Below are 25,042 nucleotides of genomic sequence, written 5' to 3' on the forward strand. Positions count from 1 at the left end.
CTTTTTTCCTCTCTCTCTCTCTTTTTTCTCTGTCTTTTTTCTCTGTCCTCCGGTTTCTTTATCTTCCTGCTCTTTGCTCACTATACGTCTCTATTACGTACAATATACAAACGCGAAATACGTGTCGCATCCGCACGTATATAGATGTATATGTGTACGTATGTGTGTGGGTATGTGTGTGAAATACGTGTTTATGGTTCGCGACGTACACGCTGGTTACGCGCGAATCGAAAGCTTGAAGGTACCGGTCAACGGGCGCCCCGGGATACGTGTGTGCTCTCTATTTTTTATTTATTTATTTTTTCTTTCTTCCCAACAGAAAATCCCGTTTACAGTCCGTCACAGATTGGCCGCCGCGGGGCCGCGGCGAAGCGTCCATCCGTACCTTGTCGCGAATATAACACGGCTTATCTGGATCGACGATACCTGGCTCCTTCTTCCCTCGTCGCTTCTATACCCCTGGTCCACCCCCTCCCGCCCTCCGCCGCGAGCGGTGTGTACACTGGCCGATGACCGTACGTGACACGAGTTCCTATGTGCCCGCCTGTAACACTGTTTTCTCTGTACACCGGCGCGCGATGACGATCGATCGGGCGCGGGGAATGACTGTTGTACGCGTTTATTACCACCGATTGACTTGTTATCGCTATCGGTCGTTACCACGTACGTATCGCGAGAGGAGCCCGGCCCGTGCGGAATTAACGTTCGCACGCCGCCTCGTTAATCATCGTCGCACTCTCCGTGCACGGTGTCGTCGCGCGTATCCACGCCGATTCGGCTAGCTGCAGTAGTAGCGAGGCTCTTGGTCACGCGCAACAACGTAGAAGTCCGTTCCGGCGGTCGAGAAGACGCTCGTCACTGCTCGTCGTTGCCCCGCTGTTGTCCGCGGCCGAGTCGTCGTCCCGCTGCTCCGGAACTCGTGCTGGTGTCAAATCGTCGTCCTCGCGGACGTCGTCGTCGTCGTCGTTGGCGAGTAATGAGGCTACGATGCCGATAAAAGCGATACGCTGGTAATAATAGTAGTAGTAGCAGTAGTACGGCAGTACCGATGCGAATGCTGTGCAGCTACCGCTGATCCACTGCGGCTCGATGGTGTTGCTGTTGTTCCTGTTGCTGTTGTCGTTCCCATGTACCACGCGACGGCCGCAACCGCGAGGCAACATCGCCGAGACAGCGTCGTTATGTAGATCCGTCGTTGATCGCCGTCGTTTTCCACCGACGTTGCAGGAAGTTCGAGTAGTTCGACCGAGCGTCTCTTGCTTCAGGGGAAACGGCCACCGTGCCGCCGTCGTCGTCGTCGTCGCCACCGCCGCCGTGCTCGTCACCGTGCTTCTCGTTATTATCATAGTAGCGAGGGCTGCGGGGGATGTGCCGAGTCGCCGTCGCGCGTCTCTCGTGCTCGTCAGGGGAACGTGCACCACCAACGACGCCAGACACGTCGTCGCCGTCGTTCCGAGGCGCGACCGGTCACGCGCATTTCACTACGGTGCCGTGAAAGAGCGCCGAGCACGTAAGACAAAGAGAGAGAGAGAGAGAGAAAGGGGAGAGAACGAGGGAGCGAATGGGAAGAAATGGAAAGAGAAAGCCGCGTACTCCGGGCGACCGAATTCGGAGCCGACTGATGGGTAGAGAGAGAAAGAGAGAAAAGAGAGAGGGGGAGAGGAGAAGGGGATGAAGGGACGAAGATCGGAAGAAGCACGCGGCGTCGCGGGAACTCTCTCCGGGAATATCTCACGTACCGAGCCACACAATGAACCGTTCTCTTTCTCTCTCTCTCTCTTTTCCTTTCCCCCCCCTCGCTCCTGGCACCACTCGCTCACTGCTCTTATTCACGCCGTTTCCGTGTCGACCGCGGTGCAGCCGCGTCGAACCCGCACGCCGTGCACTCGACTTCGCTCCGCCGTACACAGAGGGGGGAGGAGGGGTAGTAGTAACGTGCGTCAGCGACGTGCAGCGTTGCCGGAAGGAGGAACCACCGTGTCTCGCGCGCGTAATCGGAGCGCGACGCCGCGATCGCATGCGACCCGCCGCCCGATCTGTCACCGACGCCGACGTCGTTGATCTGCTGGAACGTTATTGCGAACATACGCGGACTGCGCGACGTCGAGCACTGTGCGAACGGAGACGCCTCCGACACGCCGCCGCCATTTTGCTACGTCAAAGGGGTGACAGCGCCGGCGCTGATAAAGCCGGCCAGATCCGAGCGACGTCGGAGCCACCCGACGGTGCGGCCCGGTGGCGAGGTTCACCGATGGTCTCGCCACCCTCACCCCTCTTCCCGCTCGGGGGTGCAAGCCACTCGCACCGGTCCCCCGTGGCCCTCCTTCTCCGCCGCACCGTCGGCGGGCTGCCTCTTTCGACGATGCATTCGCTTCCATTCCAGGGGGTGCAACGTCTTCGAGAAATCGTTGCGGACCCGGCCCGCTTCGAACGCGATCTCGATTCGGAATTCGAGAGATTGGATACCCCTGTCTCTACCCCCGATTTACAACGGCGCTCGAACGAACGTTACTTTTACGTCCAAAAATCCCTTGAATAAATATTCGAATACCCAGGGGGATTTGCCTCGAGATTCTCCTCGAGAAGTTACATCGCATAATTTCGCGTGAGACGCGTTCGGCCGTGCATGTTTTCTTTTTTTTTTTATAACGTGAAAAACTGAACTCACCTCCCTGGAAGTTGAGTCGATCCTCGCAATCGGTTCGCACCCGTGAGCAGGCTAAGTGATCCTAATTAGCGATGCCGTCGAGTTTCCCTCGAATTTCCGGAGCGTGAGTGCACATCGCGGACTGGTTTTCGCACAGCTGTAATGCAGAGAGAGAAAGAGAGGAGATTAGTCTCGCTGTAAGATGCCTAATTCCGATAACAGCTGCCTACACCGCCATCCGTGATTACTTTACGAGGCGATGGCGATCTCTCTAGTTACTTGGAATATAAAGCGTTATCCCGTCGCCATCACGAAAGGCTATAAAAAGAAGACTGAAATCATGTTGCATGTTGCCGAGCGCGATTGAATTTATGCAGCTGTAACGAACAAAAAAATTACTGAGCCACATTCTCCGCGCCAATATAACAATACGTGCCCGAAATAATTTTACTCTGCAAATAATTGCCGCGCCGCGGCCAGAACGAATAATAAGCGAATTATATATACAGCGCGGTCGCGGGCTGTTCCCAAAATTAGCCAAAATTCACGGGCGTTAGTATTTCAGATGGAAAATTGGTTCATTAGGATATGCCTGTGTAAACTGTTTTCACGTTAGCGTGAGAAAGGGTCGTAAATGCGGGGTTGAACGAGCCGTGGCACACGCAATGTCTGATATTCGATAGTCTCTCTGTAAATACCGGCCGCGGAACGACGTTACCGCTATCCGTCCTATCGCGACGCCGCGATAAGAAAATTTTGCACATTGTCATGAAGATACTCGATCTTTAATTAATTTTGCAATCTATCCTCCCCTCTCCCCGTTCAAGTCGGCGAACGGATTTTTGAAGCGCGTACGACATGCGGATGACGGGACGCGCGAACGGCGCGCCGTAGTGCAAGTAGTTAGGCCGCGTTAACGGCGCGGCGCGTCGCGCCTCAGCAAGTAGTAAGTCCCGCTCGCGCACGACTCGCTGCGCTCGCGAGTCGCGCTACTGACTCGTACTACTGAAGAAACAAAGTTTGCGCTCTCGCTGCGTGATTTTCATAAGCTTCATGTAAAATCGTACAAAATAAAACATACGTGTTCCTTTTGATACATTTGTTTAAAAATTTATGAATTGAACAATCTTTTATGTATTCGGACGGAGATTAATCAAAATTATAAAGAAGATTTAAGGAGAAATATATCCGACATAAATTTTTATAATATCGAATGCGCATTATATTTATGTATTGTAAATATATCCGGATCTTCATAAATTTTTCAGAGAAAAACTTTTGAATAAAAAATATCTTTACATAAAAATACTGTCAGTATTATTACAATATCCTTACACTGAGGAAAAATACTGTTGAAATAATTAATTGCGTTTTTCTTTAATGCGATAGTTTTTCTTTGATTCAATTAAACAATGTTTTTGAGTTAAATATACATCAACAACATTACATGATATTTTTGTGAATTAACAAATAACTGTTTGACAGCCCGTGGCCAACGTAAATAGTTCAATCAAGAAATATATTTTTTTATTTAACACTTTTTTTTCTCTCAGTGTACAAATATTTTGTAACATATTTTAGAGCATTAAAAAAATTAAAAAAAATTGCCAGTTAATTTATTTTGTTGACTATTTATGAGAAATCATTTCTTGTATTTTACGATTTCGACATATGTAGAAACTCGCTATTTATAGGTTCATAACGCGCTTGAGTTTATAAGGCGACAAATTACACTTACACGTGCTGATGATCAGATTCTAAATACGGAGGAAAGTTCTCGGTATCGACTCGTATTTACGGATCCGACAGCTTCGTCAACGAAGCTTCGTCGGTTCGATGTAGAGCAATTTCATTAGGCCTGGGGTATAAATAGTCTTTCATGCTTCGCAGTTATCAATAAGAAATGCATCGTGCACGGCAGCAATGACGTTCTCGTCGAACATCACGGCGCATGCCGTCATACATTGATATAAGCTTTTTATTCCACGTGCCATGCAAACAACGATTGTTGTGTCAGATATACCTGCCGCTTTTCGGAAGGGAAAAAAACATTCTGAAAATGCGAAAATATCGTGGAGGGGAAGCCTCGATGCGATTTTACCGACTCGCGTATCGCCGTATATGCCCATATGTATAACAGATAACATAGTGTCTTTATCAATAACGATTACCACACGTGACCGGATTATATAGTCCTCGTGTAGCTTTGATGTGACGTACTGTGAACCGATACTTTTCTCCTCTTTTCCTTTCTACATCATGGATGGCGCTTCGAAATTCATGCAGATACTCGCCACGTTTGAGAATTTCATTCTCGTAATTATTCGTAATCGGTATGTAATTTGAAGCGTAATTAAATTGCGAGCCTGTCAAATGGCAACAATCCCATCTCGATGCGGTCGCGGGACTCGCGCCGCGGACGAGCGGCGTCACGTGTGTGAAACGTGCGAGGCCGCGAGGACAAAAGGATTTTTATATAGAAAGGGAAAAAAATGAAAGAAACAGCGCACGGCATCCGCTGTGGAAACGATTTAGCTCGGGGATTGCGGGCTTCGAGTATTGCCGACTCCGCGGACTCCAGACTCGCGATCGTGCAGAAAGGAAATGAAAGAGGAAAAAAAAACCGGGGGAGGGGGCGAGGTGAGGAGCGGCAGGAAAAGAGGCGGATTCGATTCTGCATTCGATTATACAATGCATAAAGGTAAACGTGCGGAGCGCGTGAATACGAAGCGCGGATATCGTAATAAACGCGCGATGCGTAATATGCGCGCGTGCACGAGTGGTCCAGGTAACTCGGCGCGCGTGTACGAAACATTTATATCGGGACGGCAAATAGCAATATATAGCGCGTTCTCGGGATATCGCCGAAGCTACCGCGCCTCTCCCACCTCTCGCGGAATCGATACAATTATTTGCGATAATGCGACCCGATTTATGTCACGGGGTGGGCGCGTCAAGCCGTCGAATTCACGACTAATTGAAACATCCCTATATGAAACGCATATATGAGATCGAATAATATCTTTCTACGTGACACGTGCGGACTACGTCAAACCGTTTTTAACACGCGAATTCCGCGTGTCGTTTACGCGCAAATCGATCGCGTTAAACATTGCAAACATTTGGAATTTACAAGAGAATATATTTTTCTTTCAGAACGTTTTTTTTTTTGTTAAAGTCAAAATACAGATTTGCGTGGCATTAAAAAATATGAGATATGTGTATTTATTTCATAAATGCCGGCAGGGATTTAAAGGTGTGAAACATCTCCCTCAAATTTCGACGGCCGAAATCATTTTTCCGCAATAAATTCTGAAAAAAAAAACGTTGCAGAAAAAGCTGAATTTTATCGTCGAACTTCGACGGGATGTTTCACCTCTTTAAACCTTGACATTTATAGCGTAATAAAAACACGCGTCTCATATTTTGTCGACACTCGAGAAATTTGTGTCGACTTGAGCCAAACAAAATAAAAAAAAAGTGCGCGTAAATACGTCGCCTCGTGACGGAGAATTGACGGAAGATCCCCCGATTAAGAGGAGCAACGAGAGGTTGCGGTGCCGCAAATAGATCCGGTTTAATCGACGTTGACGTCTTTGTGGAAAAACATTTAAATAATGCAGCAACACCGCTTTTTTTTATGCAAACGCGATTGACCGATGGCAAAATGTGCCAGCGGTCGCGCAAGCCGCGTATTGATCAGCCGCGCCGACGCGCCACTTCCGTTAATGTTGCAGACGCGCGCCGGGGGGGACCAGAAACGCCGATACCGAAATTCTCCGTGTTACACACGGACCATTAATACCGGGGCGTGTGGCATTCCGTTACTATATTCCGAGATGCCTATCCCGACGATGAAGGTAATCGCGGCGTCGTGACATCCCAACCCGCCATCGATCACCGTTAAATTACCTGCCGCCGCGCGGCTTCCCGAGAGTCGGACTTGTTCCGATGGACAGGAGGAAAGATATCGCGATGCTGCAAATGGATCTCCGAGAACGAGACGACGATGCAGCGTCGATCGCTCGCGTCGCGCGACTGTGTCACAATCTTTGATTATATAAATATGGACTGCTAGTCCCCCCGATTTTACTATGTAAAAAACATATGCCCAGTGTCGCCGAGCTGAAGTTGGTTGAGGTATCGAACTTCGATTTTTAGGCTCCACCCCAGTCAGTAAAAAAAATATCAAATATCTGTCAAAATGTATTAAATGTTATGTTGAAAATTGATAGGGAGCCAAAAAAAATCTCAAATCGACGGAATGAAATTAAAAACAAACTCAGCACCTTTTCTTTACACGTCGTAAACACGCTGATTTCACAGGAGCCTTCCCCCTCCCCGCAGAAAATTACTGACTGAGGTGGAGTCTACATCTTCCAGCTTGGCGACACGTGTGAAGTTAATTATTATCAGTCCATACTTATATAGTCAAAGGTCACAATCTGCAATTGCAAAACGACGATTTAACAAGATAAACGTATATATGTATAATAATTTACGAGACGATGCTTAACGTTTCGTCGCGCGGACAAACACCGGCGCGCGCTCGTGCCTTTCGAAACGTATATTAAGAGATGCCACGAATTTTGCACCGCTTGACTATCGCGTCATCGTAATTGATTATCGCCTGAATCTGATGAATAATTTATAATCCCCACCTCCCACTCGAACTCTGGCCGTCGTGCGTTCGAAACAAGTGCGGCGCGTTATAGAAACAAAGCGGACGCGCGCGCCGCGACGTCATCCGGGATGTCGCACGCCGCGTTTCGAACGTGCGCGCCCCGAACGGCGCCGCACATTTTCCCATTGTCGGCGTGCCTCCACTCTTAACCCGCAATTGACCCCGTCTATGCCACCGATTGCTTTGTAAAAAATGCACGAGCCCGCGCGCCATTGAACGGACCGGAATGATGAAAAGTAACGCGAACGAGCCGCGCGACTGATCCTCCTGCGGATTGCAGCAAGCGTTATTGCACGAGTTCGCTCTATCGACTGTCTAACGCGTATCGACCCGTGTCTCTTTTTTCTCTCAAGAATCTTCATCTCACGTACAAAGATTTTAATCGTAATCAATAAGGCCGCAAATTGGCCAATATATCGCAATCAAAATTGCAGTCTTGCGTTTTAGAATGTTTGATTGTGATTGACTGCGATGTCAATATGCTTACACGAATTTAAGGTTACGTGATTAAAATTTTTGTACGTATGTACGTGTGATGGTCTTCTCTTCGGATCTTGTCGATGTACATCGCGAGAAAGGGAAGACGCAAGGAGAGAGAGAAGATCGATCTAACGGGAGAGAACCGCCATGTTTTTCTCTTAAATTCCGACGCGTATCTCATTTTGAGATACGCGTCGGCGGTACGCGAGCGGTTCGTGTAAATGCGATAAACGTACGCGACGCAAGTGTCGGCGCGCATTTGAAGACAAAACGTATGTATGCATGCACATCCGCCGTTTAATGCGATAATCACGATATACGAACCACTATAGTTTCAGCTCGATTCTGCGTGCATCCGCGCGTCTCTGCGAACTTTGCGCGCCTCGCGACTCGCCTGCTCGCCGCTGGTCGCCGCCGAACTGATCGCGCCCTCTCGCGGCCGATCCCGCGCATCAGCCGCGCGTCGGTAATCGAGATCCGGTTCGAATGTGCGCGAGAGAGCAGCGAGGAAATCTTCCCTCGTCGCCGCGCGCATGCGCGCGGACAGTCGTCCTGTCGTCACGAATATACTTTCGAGTCGATAACGACGTATCTCGTCATGACGTATCTCGTATTCCGTATCGGATGACTCGGATGCGACGATTACGCATCGACCCCGACGACACGTCGCGCGAAATCGATCACGTACACCGACTTGTGTCAGCTCTACAAGTCTGACAGTCGTGCGAAAGGGAAAGATAAAGAAGAGAGAGAGAGGGAAAGAGAGCGACTCGCGCGGGCAGAGGTTTCGCCGTGCCGGCGGCAGACGGCTCTAAAAGCGGTCGCGGTCTCGCGTTCCGGGCCGAATGGCGTTCGAACGGCGGAGGCGCATCGGCGACTGGTCACGTCACTCACGTCGCCGTGCCCGGCGCTACCAATCGGCGGCCGCCGGCGCGTACCACGTGATCGAAAAAATCGAAATGGTGGACGTATCGGGACGCAGGATCCCGTGCGGTGACGAAGGACGATAAACCTGGGCTTGTGGGCCCCCGTCGTCCCGTGTTGATCCGGTGACCGTGCGTGAATCCCCGCGAGGCGGGCGAGCGTGGCTATCTCGGCGCGAGGAGGTGCCGCGGCAGGTGGAATCTCGCCGCGATTTGGAAGCGCGTCCCCGCGGCGACGGCCACCAGCAGCCAGCAGCCGGTGTGCGTTGCGCGCTGCGCGAATCGATCTCCCCTCCGATCACGGTGTGTGTGGTGTGTGTGCCTCTCGATCGGGCGCCTCGACATCAGCGCGTGTTTACCCCAAAGTGTCAGCCCGCGCCCGTATTGTGTACGCGCGCGTGTCCGCCGTACCCGTCCCGCCGTGCGCCCGGGGCCGACCGCACCGAGGAAAACGGAGGCACGGTTGACGTCGGCGCGACCGCCTACCGCGAGCGGGCCGGTCGTGCGCGGCGTTCGTTGGTGGTCCATCCGTGGAGGACGTGTGCGTGCCGACGACGACGGTGCGACGAGCGGCGGCGTGCGCACGTTGTTCAGCAACAACGTGAGGGATCGGCCCGCGGAGCCGCGGCCGATCGCGAGACTCGGCTCGGGCTCGGCGGCGGATGCGTGAAGGGGAGAAGGCGAACGGACGGACCTCGCGAGGACACACAGGACAGCGGCCTTATTTCCCGCACGCGGCAGCGGCGACGACGACGACGACGGCGACGACGGCGGGTCTCCGGCCCGCGGCAGCATGCCCGAGCGCACCGCGCGGGCCCCGTGGCTCCCGGAGGACCAGGATGCGTCGCGACGTGGATCCCGCGATCGGCGAAGGAGGTAACGACGAACAAATGCCAAAAGTATCGCAAGGCCGAGCGCCGAGTGAACGCCATACACGCATGCATGCACGCGAGCGAGTGAACGAGCACGCATGCCTCGCAATTCGCAACACGATGCATTCCTTCGCGGTGATATCGTGCGTGCGGCGCACTCCGTGATTCAGCTCTCGCTCTAGAAACTCCTGCGACGTTTTGCGAAGTGCGTGTGTATGTGTGTGTGTGTGTGTATATGGGATTTTATCATGTGACGTATTGGAGGGGGGGGGGGCTCGTCGATACGGCGCGGTCGGTCTGCTGCCCCCGATCGGCGGCAGGCCACGGTCCGTCGGGTCCGTGACCCGCCAATCTGCACGGCTGCGAGGCCCCGCCGTATCCAAATGTCATACGGCCGTCTCTCGGCCGCGGCGGCGGCTCCCCACGCTCCGCGGTCCGCCGCGGCGCGGCGGAGGAACGGACGGCGGCCGCGGTATCGCGGAAACGTAAATACCGCTCTCGCGCGCGCGAGAGCATTCCTTTTTACGAACGTGTTGCGAACGCGAGGCGCGATCAATCCCGTCCCGTCGCCGATCCGATCTCGCCTCGAGAGAGAGCCCCGCTGCTGCTGGACCGCGGGAGGGGCGCGCGACTCCCGTGTTTTTCTCGCGTTCGCGCGAGGACCACGCCGTGGTGCCGATTTATATTTGCGGGCGAGCGCTGGTTTTTTTTTTTTTTTCGTCGGAGAAAAAAAAGGAATAAACGTTCCGGGCTGGAAGTGGGATATTTTTAAATTCGACCGTCGCATCCTCGACGTCGCGACGCGCGACACGTGCGTGCCGTCGAAATCGCGAGACACGCGAGTGTGTGTGAACTCCAGCGCGCGCGGCAGAAAGAAAAAAAAAAACGATCGGAAAAGTTCAATTATTCTTATCCGTCTTCGCTTTTAATAGCCGTTCTAATAGCCCTCGTCGTTCCTCCTACACGATTCACGATGTGCGTTCTATCTTGACAGGCTCGTTTAAAATAGAAATGCATTGCACCTGTTCCATTCTCGTTCACGTCGCGCGCTGAGAGAGGCGTTATATCGTATAACTAAAATGAGGATTGGTTTATTTTATACGCGTGTAACGTGATATCCTCTGTGTCGATTTGAGATCTTCCCGTAGTACCAAACGAAATCTCGGGCATTTATACTTGAATATACCGATTGAATTTCTGAATGTTATCAGATGGCTGTAAAACATAATCCAATATTTTGCATCCCTCTTCATGTTAATATGTTGTATATGAATTCTTTTTTTTTTTTTTTTTTTTTCAGATAAGACACTTTTCTGACTTAGAAAAAAAGCTTTGTGCAATAGGTGGAAATAATGCGACCGTAAACTATTGCAATAAATATGCTGAAATACTCAAGAGGGGGCACGAGAATATTTGCAATACCCTGAAGACCTTGGATTTTTGTCAGAACAAGGAAACTAAGTTACTGCCTACCAACAATAGTACACCCACGCTTGTCACCTGTTCAGTGAATGTTGTGATAATAATTTAAATGCCGTCGGGGAGGTTCCAATGGACAGTCCGTGTTAAACGCATGATATTCAAGTAAAACAGGCTATTCTACGACTCTAAAAATACTCTAACTCTTAATGAACAAATCAGGAACAAGGACCTATCGAATTGACTGAATGCATAAACCTATAAACAAAACAAAAAAAAGAAAGGAATAAGATAACTCTAACGACTCTATTTTTTATTACATTAATAATTATTAACCAACGGTTGGAATACTCTACGATATATATATATCGAGAAAGAACCTAGAAATAATTTGGAAAGGCTTTACTATTTCTTATGGATAATATGCTTTATGACCAAAAGAGATACAAATTTTTATTTTATATCACATAAATTTATTTTTAAAAAACTTTAAGTGATACGTATAATTGAAGTTGATTACCTCTTGAAACCTGGCCAATTGGCAAGTGTTAAATTTGGCAAGGGTAAACGTTCCAAATCTCGTATGAAAAGTATAGTAGGATTAACGCGTGTAAATAATCATAAACATTGACGTTGCGAGCTTGTAAAACAAAATGTATAATAATTATTTTAAACGCTTGAATCAGTGGTTGTACATAACGAGTCAACAAGAAGGAGAAACAACGTATTTGAAATATTATGTAGATGATAGAGGATACACTTGCTGCTAGCCCTCTTCAATACAAGGTACGCTGTTAAAATTTTAATTCTCTGCCTGATTCTAATAATATAATGGATTATCTTTTACCTCTGCAATTGTGATGATCGCAGGGTTAAGAAAAAATGGACAACAGTGGGTCTGGAGTAGTGCAAGTATTTGTGGGCGAATGGAGCCCTGAATATGAGGCGCTCTCCATTAAAGCCACGAAACAAACATCGTCAGCCGAGATAGTAGAATGTATTATTGAAAGACTCGGACTGGTTGACGCTTCCGTTTCGAATGGCTATGAGTTAGCAGAAGTGGTAGGGAATTCTGTCGGTCAGGAATGTAAGGAAAGAAGACTTGGCCCCACCGAGTGTCCCGTAGCACTCATGTTACTGTGGCCAAAAAATGATACTCAGCAAGAATACTACAGGTCTATTATGTTCCGATACATATTTACGTTGTGCTGTCAATCACGCTTTTTGATTTGAAGGCGATTTCTCACGAAACAATTTTCGTCTTTTTATTTTCCAGATTTTACCTACGAAAAAAGCAACCGGACTACTTATGGTCTGACAGCAGGTTTCCCATGGATCCTCAGCTCCTAAAGGACTATTTTAACAGATTCCTTTATCAACCACGTGACAAGGAATACCCAGATCTGTGTCAGCTTCCGGATTTGAATGAGCAAACGCTGTTGGATAATCTGAGGGCAAGGTTTCTGGCTGGCAACATATACACTTACGTTGGCAGCATACTGATTGCCTTGAATCCATTCAAATTCTATCCCATCTACAATCCGAAATATGTTAAGCTATATCAAAACAGAAGATTGGGTCCAGACATACCTCCTCATATATTTGCCATAGCCGATGCAGCTTATCACTGTATGCTTAAGGAGAAGAAGAATCAGTGTATCGTTATCAGCGGTGAGAGCGGTTCTGGTAAAACGGAATCGACGAATTTCTTGTTGCACCATTTGACAGCACTCAGTCAAAAGGGTTCGCATGGCAGCGGTGTGGAGCAGACGATACTCAGCGCTGGACCGGTTCTCGAGGCGTTCGGCAACGCAAAAACGGCCCACAATAACAACAGCAGTCGCTTTGGGAAATTCATCCAAGTGAATTACAAGGAAAATGGAATGGTTCACGGGTATGTAACAAAACAGTAATAATCTACGGTGATAAACTCTCCAAATATAAACTGTAAAAATGGAAATGACGTAAATGACGTACGTTTTGTAGTGCTGTGGTTCAAAAATACCTTCTGGAAAAATCGAGGATTGTTTCCCAAGGACGAAATGAAAGGAATTATCACGTGTTTTATTACCTGTTGGCTGGCGCGAACGAGCAAGAGAAACAGCTATTGCACTTGGAGAGCTGCGATCGGTACAATTACTTAAACAAGAGCGGTTGCTACGGGCTGGAAAATGTCGACGAACGACACGAATTCTCGAGATTGAAACAGTCGATGGAAATGGTGGGCTTCACAGCAGAGAAGCAAAGGCGGCTCTTCGCAGTGCTGTCGGCAGTCCTTTTGCTAGGTGATTATCGAATGAATCATCCGTACCGCATGCCGTCAACTGCTTGAACGTGTAACGTAAAATAACTCTACATTCTTGATTTAGGTAACGTTGAATTTTACCCGAGAAAGTCGTATCACCATCACGATGAAGCTGTAGGCGTTAAAAATCCGGAAGTAGTTGCATTGATATCGGAGCTTCTCCGAGTGAAGCAGGAAACTCTGTTGGCCGCACTCACCGCCAAGCGTGCGAGAGCTTCCGGAGAGACTTTGGTTATTAACTACAGGCTTCCCGAAGCGATTGCGGCACGCGATGCCATGGCGAAGTGTCTGTATGGAGCTTTATTTGATTGGATTGTGCTACAGGTAATAATAGGAGTGCCTTCGTTTATGCAAGTAACTGTGTGGTTATTAACTGCACGACACGTGCAATAATGCTTTTGTGTCGCTTCTATTAGGTGAATCATGCTCTGCTTTCGAAAAAAGATACCCTCAGAGATCATCAAGGCAATAGTATAGGTGTATTAGACATATTTGGCTTTGAAGACTTTAAAACGTGCAACAGTTTCGAGCAGTTGTGCATCAATTATGCGAACGAACAATTACAACATTACTTTAATCAACACGTTTTCCAATACGAACAACGAGAATACAGAAAGCAGGGTATTAGATGGACGGACATAGGATACAGCGACAACTCCGGGTGTCTTAATCTCATCGAAGGGAAACCGAACGGTCTCCTATGCCTTCTCGACGATCAGTGCAAGTTAGTGTTACATCTCGAATACATTCCTTTTTCGAGCTTATGAAATATACTTTATAATTATTTAACTTTGCCTCGTAGCTTTCCTGGCGCGACGAACGAAACGTTGTTACAGAAATTTAACACTGTGCATAAAGAGAATCAGTTCTACGAGGCGCCGCAGCGCCGAGAAGCGGCGTTTGTTGTACGTCATTACGCCGGTGCGGTCAAGTACCAGGCTGCCAATATGAGAGAAAAGAATCTAGACCTGATGCGACCCGACGGCGTAGTCGGTGTGCTGAAAAACTCCTCGCTTGCTTTCGTGCGGGAATTGGTCGGCGCTGATCCGGTCGCCGTGTTCAGATGGGCTATACTGCGGGCCTTCTTTCGCGCTCACTTTGCATTTCAAGAAGCCGGTCGAGCGCACAGACATGGTAGAGGTAGATATTAAAAATTACGCTGTTTAGACGTATTCTTCGAAATTAATGCAAGGAACTAACGCAAAAATATGTGCCTCTTCTTTCAGTCGATGGAAACAAGACTGTACAAAATAGATACAGGACACCCAACGAGAATTTAATAAGGTAACGTTTTAAATTCTTAACTTTCTAATTAAATAACGTTTTTTTTATTTATGAACGATAATGAAAAAGAGTATCAAACGCTTCTGTATTCTGTAACCTACATATAACAAAGCAAGACATAATATCAAATTGAGAATTGTGTAAGAAGAAAGTGCTTGTTGCGCTTGTTTTTTTTTTGGATATGTTTGATCTGTATATTGTCTCATCTCTGGTATGAGTACGTTGTGCGTCAATAATACCATGCATCACGTTCTGAGAGTTGATATTTATAAATTAAGACGAATCTCTTTATTATATTTATATTGGCCAATATGTCTTTTATCCCCTTGTAGCCATCTTGTGAAGTTGTCGACAGTCAATCTAACTATTAACCGAATTGCGTAAGTGGTCTTTCGATCCACTGTATGTGTAATTTTTCGCAAATGTATTTTGTTGATATATCCCATGGATTTACAACAAGTTAAATTACATTAGCATATAAAAGTGACGAGTAACACCTCAGTTTTAAGTAATTTAGAAAACGTAAAATATTCATTCTGAGTAAAGCAAATTTGTAAATCCATACATTTTTGCTCCAGTTATGTGTGTCTACAGATTTTATTTCGATTTATGTTTGCACTCTTCGTGTTAGATATAATTAGAATGCAATTTCCATGACATTTTCCATACAATTACATTCTGTCATACGATGTTCTTCTTGTTATATTGTATCTGGGCATGATTTATGACGCAAAAAAAACTGAATTTCCTTTTATACAGTTCATATCAATCATCTCATATATATTTTCTACTTTTATATTCAAATCACTCATCAATCGAACAAACATTCCCTGAGAACGTCATATATAAAGAGCTCGGTACGCGCGACCGAAGAAAAAGCACATTAAAAATTAAAAAACGGTCAATAACTTATTGAACGATAATTAGTTAATCGTAAGGAATATCGTCGGTCGACGAAAATAATTAAGAACTAGAAAATTTTTCAGTTCACACAAACATACTCGCCCAACAAGTTATCAGAAGCAGCGCAGTGTATGTTTACCACCGGCCACTACGCCTTCTGCCACATTATCTTCCATACAAACCGAAAACAACGACAATATAAACAACAATCGTCTATCGTGGCCGCAATTTAGAAACATTAATCAGACGCAACACCCATCGAACGTCACGTCGACGAAGGGTGGTTACGTATTACGGGGCCGGGAAGACCAGTCCCATAGTAATAATAAATTCAGACGAGATACTCACACACCGCTAGAGAGGGTGCTTCCAAAAGACGAAGCAAACGTCATGGAACGCGCTAATCAGATTGTCATGTATGTAAAAACGTATCTACTCGATACTTATTTAATAACGTAATTTAAGCTACGGAGAAAAATTTACTGATCTACATAAATCAAGATTAATAACGTGCTCTATAGCGATTCCGGGTGGTGATGGGTTTCCTTTTTGTAGGTAATAGCATTTTCGTAAGCCATTAATAGTCAAAACTGTACCGTGGCTTTATCCATTTATATTGACTTCTCAATGACACACCGCTGCATCTTTTGATAATTAAAGAACATATCATGTATCCATCATAAAATCATTTCTCATTAGATGTAGACTATCGCCAATCTTGCAATTTTTCTCTATATATTTAATGATGATTGCTGCATGCTGAATGTTTTGCAACAATTCCTTATAAAAATAACAATTTTTACAATAAAATTTGCATATATCTCATTTTGTGACTATCGTAAAAACTACTGAATTAATTTGTAATATAGGACATAAAACGATGTCACGTATAGAACAATATGAATTATAAGTTTTATTATAATTGTAAATTAAAATTCCACAATTGATATTTTATTTGTGCCATCATCACGTAACACTCATCTATTAAGTATCTCCTATATTAGATTAGCTATTACTCTTAAACCTGCCATGTTTCTTATACTATATCTACTTATACTATTCCATGTCAATTTTCTACTATTTCTTATTTCTTATTCTATATATATTAGATATATTTTGTACATTAGATAGATATAAATTTTTGATACATATAAGACACTGTTAGTAGAATGTAGTGTTTAGAGATTGTAATTCCTTCTCCTGTGTACATATAAAACTATTATCAAATGTGATATACTATTTGTACATATGTGTTTGTATATACATGGATGATACAGTAAATGATGATAACGGGAGAACGAATGTACACTATATGATATCGAATATTATTACAAATGTTAGCATCGGAATGTTTACAGGAAAAATAAATCGTTTCGGCCGAGAGAGCGCGGCAAGAAAGGCCTGAAAAATCTGCAAACTGTAAAGACGCTCGCAGGAAGAACTCAGAGTTACGGCACCGGGCCGGGAAAAGCCAGAAAGCAACCGATGACCGTTTCCGCGCAATTTCAGCAGAGCTTGCACAGTCTGATGGACACTCTGAATCAGGCAAATCCGTTCTTCATCAGATGTATTAAGAGCAACGCCAATAAAGTATCGAGTGAATTCGACGAGGAGACGGTACAACGACAGCTGCGCTATACCGGCATGCTGGAAACTGTCAGAATAAGGCAGGCCGGTTTCAACGTGCGATTAACGTACGAGGAATTTATACAACTCTATCGAATGCTGCTTCCGAAGGGTCTTCTGAGCTCGCAATCCGACGTGAGGGACTTCCTGCTGACTCTCAATCTCAACAGAGATAATTATCAGTTGGGCACTACCAAGGTCTTCCTCAGAGAGTCCGAAAAGATCAAATTAGACATCGAACTGCATCAACAGATCATAACGAGCATCACCACGATACAGAAGTGGTTCCGCGCCTGCCTGGAAAGGCGAAAATTCCTTAGATTGAAGAACGCTATCGTACAGATACAGTCATTCTGGAGGATGGTCTCGGCGCAGCGATTGGCTCAGGTTCTTCGTGCGAGAACCGAGGCCGCGTTACATATACAAACTGCCTGGAGAATGTACAAACAGCATAGCTGGTTCAAAAAGCTGAAGTTGTGCGTAGTTACCTTCCAGGCGTACGTCAGAGGGAACAGCGCTAGAAAGAAATTCAATGAATTGAAAAAGCGAAAGAGGCTTCTATCGGACAAGGTTCAGGAAGTCAAGAAAATTCCGGAATATAAGGAGCTTATGTATAATAAAGTGTGCGCCAAAGATAGCGAAGAGTAAGTATAACGTTGTATATTGCAACACGAATAACTTCATATCTTATTGTAATGTGATTTTAATGTGTCTTTCTAACGCAGTTCGTTCGTGGAAGATCGAAGTCTGACGGAGTACGGCGAATCACCTCGAAAAGTAGAATCTCAAAATCGGTTCGCATCAGTTAGGTAAGTACTGAGATTTAAATTTCAACAGTGAATGTTTTTGAGCTTATCACGGACTTTTTATAGGACTGATAATGCGTACCGGGACGGTACTTTGGAGACAAGCATCTCGTATTCCAAGCGAAAACTCACGCCGAACAAGCGAATTTTACACGATGCAGCGTTGAAGAACACGGAAACGTATCACTTCGACGAGCTCACCGAGCGCAAGAGTAGTCTCGAGAGTCTGACAAGTCTGAGGAGTTACGAATCTCAAGCCAGCGTCAACAGTTCCGAGTCGCAGGAGAATTCCGGTTCGAGGCCCGTGCCGAGCACGAGAACGAAACGCGGTGATCATTCGCCGGCGGTCGCGTCGAGTGTAAATCTAATGTCCAGTCGGCTCTCCTCGGTGAGCAGGAGAACCGACAGCTCCTCGACGGGCTACAGCGACGGCGAAACGGAGAGCGAGACGCCGAGCGCCGTGCAGAGTGCTCCACCTGTTTTCAACACCAGTCCGCCGTACGTCAGTTCGCGCGACGTGAAGTACCACCATCCCGCCAACGTGAACCTGACGCAGCACAGTCCGAGTTCGGACATTTGGCGTCGTAGAGTAGATTACCCGCACGCCAATTACAGCGACTACTTCATGTCGGTACCTCAGAAAGCGACCGTTACCCGTTCTCCAAACGTTTCCCACTACAAGAGTACGCCGGATAACGTTTTCGAATCGACCCGACAGGAGAAGCCCAACGAAGCGGCGAACTATAATGTCAAACTCGACACGAGCGATCGCTTCGTTCAGATGGAGAGCATGGCGAGCGGCAGGCAGCAGCGTGGACTCAACGACAACAACGTGGCTAACGAACGGATGGAAAGTATTCCGATATCGCCGGCAAAGCGAGAGCAAACCAAGCATGGACCTGTCAAGAACGTCAAAGATCTTGGCTACTTGCGACGACAAAACTCGGAGGGCGACACCGCGATGAAAGTCGTGGACGTCAACGACGAGAACGCTTTGAAGAGCACCCTACTGAGGGGAGCCTCTCCGAATGAAAAGAACTCGCGTTCGAAGGAGAAATACGAGCCGGACGTGCCGGTGAGGAACGCAAGACGGAACAGACCTTCGCGAGAGGTTCAGTGTCGGTCCATGGGCGAGAACGTGGTCGAAACCAACCCGGAAACGCGAAATCTGCTTCTCGGCACGATCAAGGAGAGCGACTTGAATAAAACGACGAACGTGTGGTCGCGGAAGGATTATCCGCACGAGAGCTCGACTTCTCGATCCGTTACGGATTGGCCCATGAACAAGAACGAAGCGACGTACAAGGTGCAGCAGCCCGGTAAACGCATGCGATCCAACGCGATAACGACCCTCGAGCTGCGAAGGAGGAACTCCGATCCAGCCACGAAGATCTCGGGTCTGAGCGAGGACAAGATGGGACAGGACACCAGCTCGAACGATCTGAAACTGGCGCCCGGCATGAATCTTCTCGAGTGGAAGGGTAACAATCTGTTCACCCTGGCCGGCCATCGTTTCCGTAAGGTGGCGAGATTCGCGAAGGACGACGTGTGCGTGTGCTGCCACGAGAAGATGGACGCGTTCGTGACGCAGGGCTACAAGTGCGTCGACTGCAAGCAGCTCTACCACGTCAAGTGCATTCAGAACGGCGGAGTCCTGAAAATGCCTTGTCTGCTCGCCAACACGCCGAGCAACAGACGGAAGAATAGAAAACCACCGCGCACACCGTACGACACTACGAAAACGGTCGCGTCCAAGTTCAATCTGACCGGCACCTCGGCCTTCTCCGACAGCACGGACAAGATCATCTCCGACGCCAAGGAGTTGGCGCTGATGCAAGACTTTATCACCAAGAAGATCTACAAGATGGAGAGTCAAGAGGAGGGACGGAAACCGAGCGAGGTCGATCGGGTTTTCAAGCATGCCCTCCGGAAGTTCAAGGACGACCTGGTGATCACGTACAGCGTCGCCATACAGCAAGGCGTGGAGGGCAACATCAAGTACACCGATTTGATCGCCAATTTTCTTCACGTTATGGAGACTGTCTGCAAGCAAGAGAACACGAGGGAGGATTTCCCTGTGACGATGGGCGTGAACGCATTCAGAGGCTTCATGAATGAATTCATGGCGATGGTTAAGACCGAAGCTCCCGAGAAGCAAAGCAAGAAACGGAAGAAGGAGAAGAAGCGGAAGCAGGAGGAGCCCATACGGCACGGCAGTCACATGTTCCAGTTGACTATTATCAACATACCCACCGCTTGTGAAGTCTGCACGTCTTTCTTCATGTGGCCTATCGAGCGAGGACTCGTTTGCCAGAGTAAGTAATCTAATACACAATAAATTCGCGTTTTTAGATTTCTTCTTTTTTTTTTTAACAGTTATTAATTGTAATGACTATATTTTCAGATTGTAAATTGACATGCCACAAAAAGTGCTACATGAAGGCGTCGGCGGAATGCGGCAAGGATGGCTCTCTGCATGAAACGAATTCGCGCAAGGTGTTCGGCGTACCGCTGTACAAGTTGGACTGCGGCGACGGCAAAGTGCCACTCGTAGTAGACCGTTTGATCACGACTATCGAGATGCACGGTCTCTATACCGAGGGTATATACAGGAAGAGCGGCGTCAGTTCCAAAGTGAAAGAACTCAAGACGAAAATGGACGAGGGTGACTTGGAGAAGGTGGATTTCGAGAACTATCAGGTGCACGTCCTAGCGGCGGTGCTGAAGAGCTTCTTCAGGGACATGCCGGAGCCGCTGCTGACCTACGAATATTACGACGACTTCCTGCACGCGGCGAACTTGACGGATCCGCACGATCGAATCAGCACGCTCTTCGCCATACTGAAGAAATTGCCGAAGCTTAATTACGATCTGATGGAACGCCTGATTGTCCATCTGGCGCGAGTGGCGCGACACGAGGTGGACAATAGGATGTCACCGTCGGCCCTGGCCATCGTTTTCGCGCCGTGCATCCTCAGAACGAACAGGACCCTGCCCGCGCAAGATTCCCTTCAGGACGTGGGCAGGCAGACGCGTTGCGTCGAAACGATCGTGCAGGAGAAGCTGAGAGTGGTCCGAGTGACGCTGGCGGACATAAATACTCTCGAGTCTGCTTGTCACACGGCGACTCATCGGCTCTCCAGTTTACGATCGTCCAAGATCTTCAGTCCGGAGGAGTTGAACATAGCCGCTTCGAGCGCTGCAGGACGGGCGGCCGCGATGGACCGCGACAGGGATCATCGAGGAGACGAGGAGGAAGCGCTACTTGTCGATCATATACAAGAAATCCAGAAGGAAAAGGCCCTCTTGACGTCTACTCTACCGAGTTTAACGAGGGCTTCTTCGGACGATGATCTCCTCTTGTCAGCCACGGATCTGGACGATGGATCCCTCGACGATCTACTCCCATCTACTGCTGGTGAGTATCTTTTAAGAATTAATTACAATTACGCGATTCGATCAACAATTTTTTCCATAAAACTATTTATGTTGGCAAAGATTTATTAGGATTATAAGGATTTATAAAGAGCTCGTGCGTTTAATTACTTCATTGCTTTACTGACACTGAGTGATCGATTCTTGAGACAATTGTTTGTCATCAAATGAATAAAGACGCTTATGATAGGTACTAAGATAAATATAGATAGGTTTTCTAGACCTTTAAGACCTTTTACTTTTATTAATCACAGACGGACTCGTAAGGAAGAAGCCCGTTCAAAGGCAAAGTTCAGCAGACAATTCGTTTCCAACGATTATCAATATGGACGACGATATGGTAATGGTATGAATAGCGTCCGCAAGTTAACGTTAACGCGCGTTCTGAACAGTCGTAGCAGTCCGACAGATGATGCGAATTATCGTATTAGGGCAAGAGAAAATAAATAACTTTAATTGCTGGTCCTTTCAGCTAATTATTAATGTGTTGAAACGCATTAGCAATTATAAAAGCTTATAAATAGCTTTCGTAATTTGTTGATTGACTCCATAAAATGTAGTTTAATTGTGCGACTGAAATAATTCCATTTTCTCTTATCGAAGTCAGTAGAGAATAATCTAAAATCTATTTCGTACAGTGTGTGATTAGAAAACAGCTGCACAAATTTTAACTCTTTGCCGCATAATTTTTTATTCACAATGCATTCCTTTCTTTGAAGACTGTCGAAGTATTTTAGGCGCTACGTTTCGTTCGTCTATAGATCCTGAAAAGAAACATTATTAACGCGCCGCTTTATACATTTTAAATATAAGAGATAAAAGCACAGAAAAACTAGAAAGTATTTAAAGAAAAGCGTATACTGCTCTTAAAATATGTATATTTAAATACATATATATATATATATTTTAAGAAATTTCCGCTTATCAAAGTGATGAGGGAGTCATATCGAATTACTTGTTTTTACAAATTTACGTTCATAAAAATGTAATTTATTGTTGCACCGTGTTGCAGTTCTCGGTAAAAAAAAAACACGCTTTTTTACGGAGAATCTTTCTAATATACGATGTGTAGATGCGCTGTTCCTTTATGACTTATCGTTTAGCGTTAGTAGATCTGCCACTTGATAGACCATCTCTTCCCAAAGGATCTACTTGTCTACGTTCGAGTAGAATCGATAATCGACCGCTTTGAATTCCTGCGAGATGTTTTTACTGTATTTCGTTATGATGTCTGACGACGGTGAGCCGATTTAAGAAGTGTTAGATTTAGGCGCAGGGATTTAAGGGACGACCAAGAGAGAGAATAAGGAAAACCAAAACATAGTTTGTACATATTATGCAATATAACAAATTTCGTAATAATCTGTTATTATTGTTGAATTTACGCGAGAGACGTTTAACAAGATTTATATTTCTAATGAATATTTTGTCGATATTCGTTGTAGGGATAACCACGTCGTTATTCGGGTCTCTACCGGTTTTAGTTTCTTCTCTGGATCGATTTTTACTTAACGCGTTTTTTTTTTCTCTTTCCTCATGCTCAGATTCGTCCCAGAGACGCGTGTGTGCGTACGTGAGTAAACGCACGCATTTACAATACAAGTACTTATGTACATATAACGAATTCGCGCGCAAGACTAATCAAACTTTTTCGCTCGGGATTTATTGCATTTTTTTTAAATTTCGTTTTATAATTTATAATATATAAATATATATATATATTATATATACATATATGTATGTTACTCAGTGTGTCGTAGATCTTTATCGATTCTTCTTTTTCACGACTCTGCTACGCTGTCTCTTTCGTCTCATTCGCACGGAATTTCGTAACTCGTGCCACTTGGCGCGCGATAGCCTCTGACGATTGGAGGAAAATCGACAATGTGAAAGAAAAGGGGTGAAAGAGATTTCGATCTTCGCGTAATAGAAGTCTCTATCCAATAAGGATAATCAGATCAGGCTCCCCACTTACGTACCACGAACTTAATTGAATTCCCCTTGCGGGGAATTAATAGTTACGCTTGATGATGATCCCGGATAGAATTGGTCAGTGAATTGAGTCCTACCTTTTATTTCGTTTCCCGGCTCCGGTTTAGCAATCGAATATAACGATATATTTTCAATTATAATGGACACAGCGGACAAATGGAGAATTTATCATTATCGGGGGCGCGAGGTTTGACCTACATACCTAAATTTTTTATTCATTACTTCTGATCGCATACATCATACATTCTTTGTCGCGTCCAATCACCAAAGACTCGTACACGCGCGCAGTTATTTTTTCATTCTTATATTTACGTCAATCCAACAGGGGGTATTTCCTTTTCTTTTTTTATACTTTGCGTGCTTCGTCCGCTTTTTAATACTGAAGCGTCCTATATTTTTAATTGCCTTCGCATATATATATATACTTTGAAAGAATGAAACTTACAGTTCCGTCCTCTCTCGACTAGATCGACAGTTACGTTTGTGCAGCAGGTTGAATATTTTAAGTTTCGCGTATCGGCAATCGATGACGAGGTAAAAACTTCTTTTTCCGTTCAATTAAATCCCCGTCTTTGAGTACTGGACCACGCGCGACTTTTATCCGGATAACTTTTAGGATTAAGTCGAGTAATTAGAAAAAAAAAATAAGAAGGAAAAGAAAAGCAAGAAGGAGAGTCGTTCGTTCTTCCAGAGCATCTTTTTTTTTCTTTCCTCAACTCAAGCAAGGACCCATCTCCGCGTTTGCGTTCGTTTTTAAGAATAATCGACTCGGCGATGATGAGTATCCAAGCGATTATCGTCACGTCAAATCGATCCTCTCGATCGTTTTAGACGGGTCTCGGGAAACGGGACGATTTTAAATTGCCTTTTTACAATCGATAAGTTTTACAAAGTGTAGCTAAGGTAAATCGTTATGAAATCGTCTTCACTTTGCGTGAGGGAGGGGGGGGGGGATAAAATCGTAGTGTTATGTAAATGTATAAATAACGTTACCTTTCTCATCTATAAAGCCATGACATCGTGCTCGCGATGCACAAATGACTTTAAGCGAAGCGGAACGATCTTAATGGAAAAAAAATTTTCATATACTATAGAGGATACCTAAAAAAATATATATATATATATATTTTTGTTATGTCCACCGAATAAGAGTTCTAGTGTGTGTGTCGTCCTGCGTTAATATAATTAATTGCGAGTGTTAACGCGCTGGGTTTCATCCGGTACGCGGTATCGTTAAGAATAATCTTCCTTTTTTTTTTTTTATATGCGACTGTTATTTCGTTGAGGTGTTCCCCCCGGCACACGCGCGGTTGACTCAAGGCTTGATTTCAGCTCCGTTTTTTGGCTAGTCCATTGTTACGACATCGAGATATATCGAATTGTTGATTTCTCGTCTGTTCTCTTGTGAGACTAATAACCGAGCAATCTATATTCTTCGAGAATTTTTATTAGACAGTGGACAAGAGGAACGTTTGTAATAATAAGATATTATAAATCAGCAGATGTGTACTTCGATGTGACGGAACTGGGTCGCGTAAGATGAAGAAAAGAGAGGAAAAAAAAAAGAAACTAATTATCGTTGTATATGTAAAGTAATCATCTATACACAAGCACATACGCTTCTCTACTCTGTGGAAAGTGCTCCGCTCTTGCGATTCGCTCGCGC

General features: G+C 46.0%; 2 protein-coding genes across 5 annotated transcripts; one reads left to right on the plus strand and one right to left on the minus strand.

Moving 5' to 3' along the window:
* Positions 1 to 21: 21 nt before the first annotated feature.
* On the minus strand, positions 22 to 2,150 carry LOC105450422. Its single transcript, XM_011690243.1, has one exon. The coding sequence runs from the start codon at positions 1,344 to 1,346 to the stop codon at positions 807 to 809; it is 540 nt and encodes a 179-aa protein (XP_011688545.1). The 5' UTR covers positions 1,347 to 2,150; the 3' UTR covers positions 22 to 806.
* Positions 2,151 to 9,552: 7,402 nt separating this feature from the next.
* Positions 9,553 to 22,746, plus strand: LOC105450427 (unconventional myosin-IXb-like). Of its 4 annotated transcripts, none has more exons than XM_011690260.1 (15): positions 9,553 to 9,610; positions 10,907 to 11,811; positions 11,896 to 12,200; positions 12,302 to 12,919; positions 13,012 to 13,310; positions 13,395 to 13,654; positions 13,747 to 14,054; positions 14,133 to 14,470; positions 14,557 to 14,614; positions 15,601 to 15,933; positions 16,876 to 17,787; positions 17,869 to 17,952; positions 18,016 to 20,264; positions 20,354 to 21,367; positions 21,639 to 22,746. In XM_011690260.1, the coding sequence occupies exons 3-15, from the start codon at positions 11,908 to 11,910 to the stop codon at positions 21,734 to 21,736; spliced, it is 6,864 nt and encodes a 2,287-aa protein (XP_011688562.1). In that variant the 5' UTR covers positions 9,553 to 9,610; positions 10,907 to 11,811; positions 11,896 to 11,907; the 3' UTR covers positions 21,737 to 22,746. The 4 variants fall into 4 exon arrangements, with proteins under 4 accessions (XP_011688562.1, XP_011688561.1, XP_011688564.1 ...); XM_011690259.1 differs by lacking the exon at positions 9,553 to 9,610 and adding an exon at positions 9,740 to 9,811; XM_011690261.1 differs by lacking the exon at positions 9,553 to 9,610 and adding an exon at positions 10,272 to 10,581.
* Positions 22,747 to 25,042: the final 2,296 nt, after the last annotated feature.

The sequence above is a fragment of the Wasmannia auropunctata genome, unplaced genomic scaffold, assembly GCF_000956235.1.
Source record: "Wasmannia auropunctata unplaced genomic scaffold, wasmannia.A_1.0 LD336061.1, whole genome shotgun sequence".
Classification (NCBI taxonomy): Eukaryota; Metazoa; Arthropoda; class Insecta; order Hymenoptera; family Formicidae; genus Wasmannia; species Wasmannia auropunctata.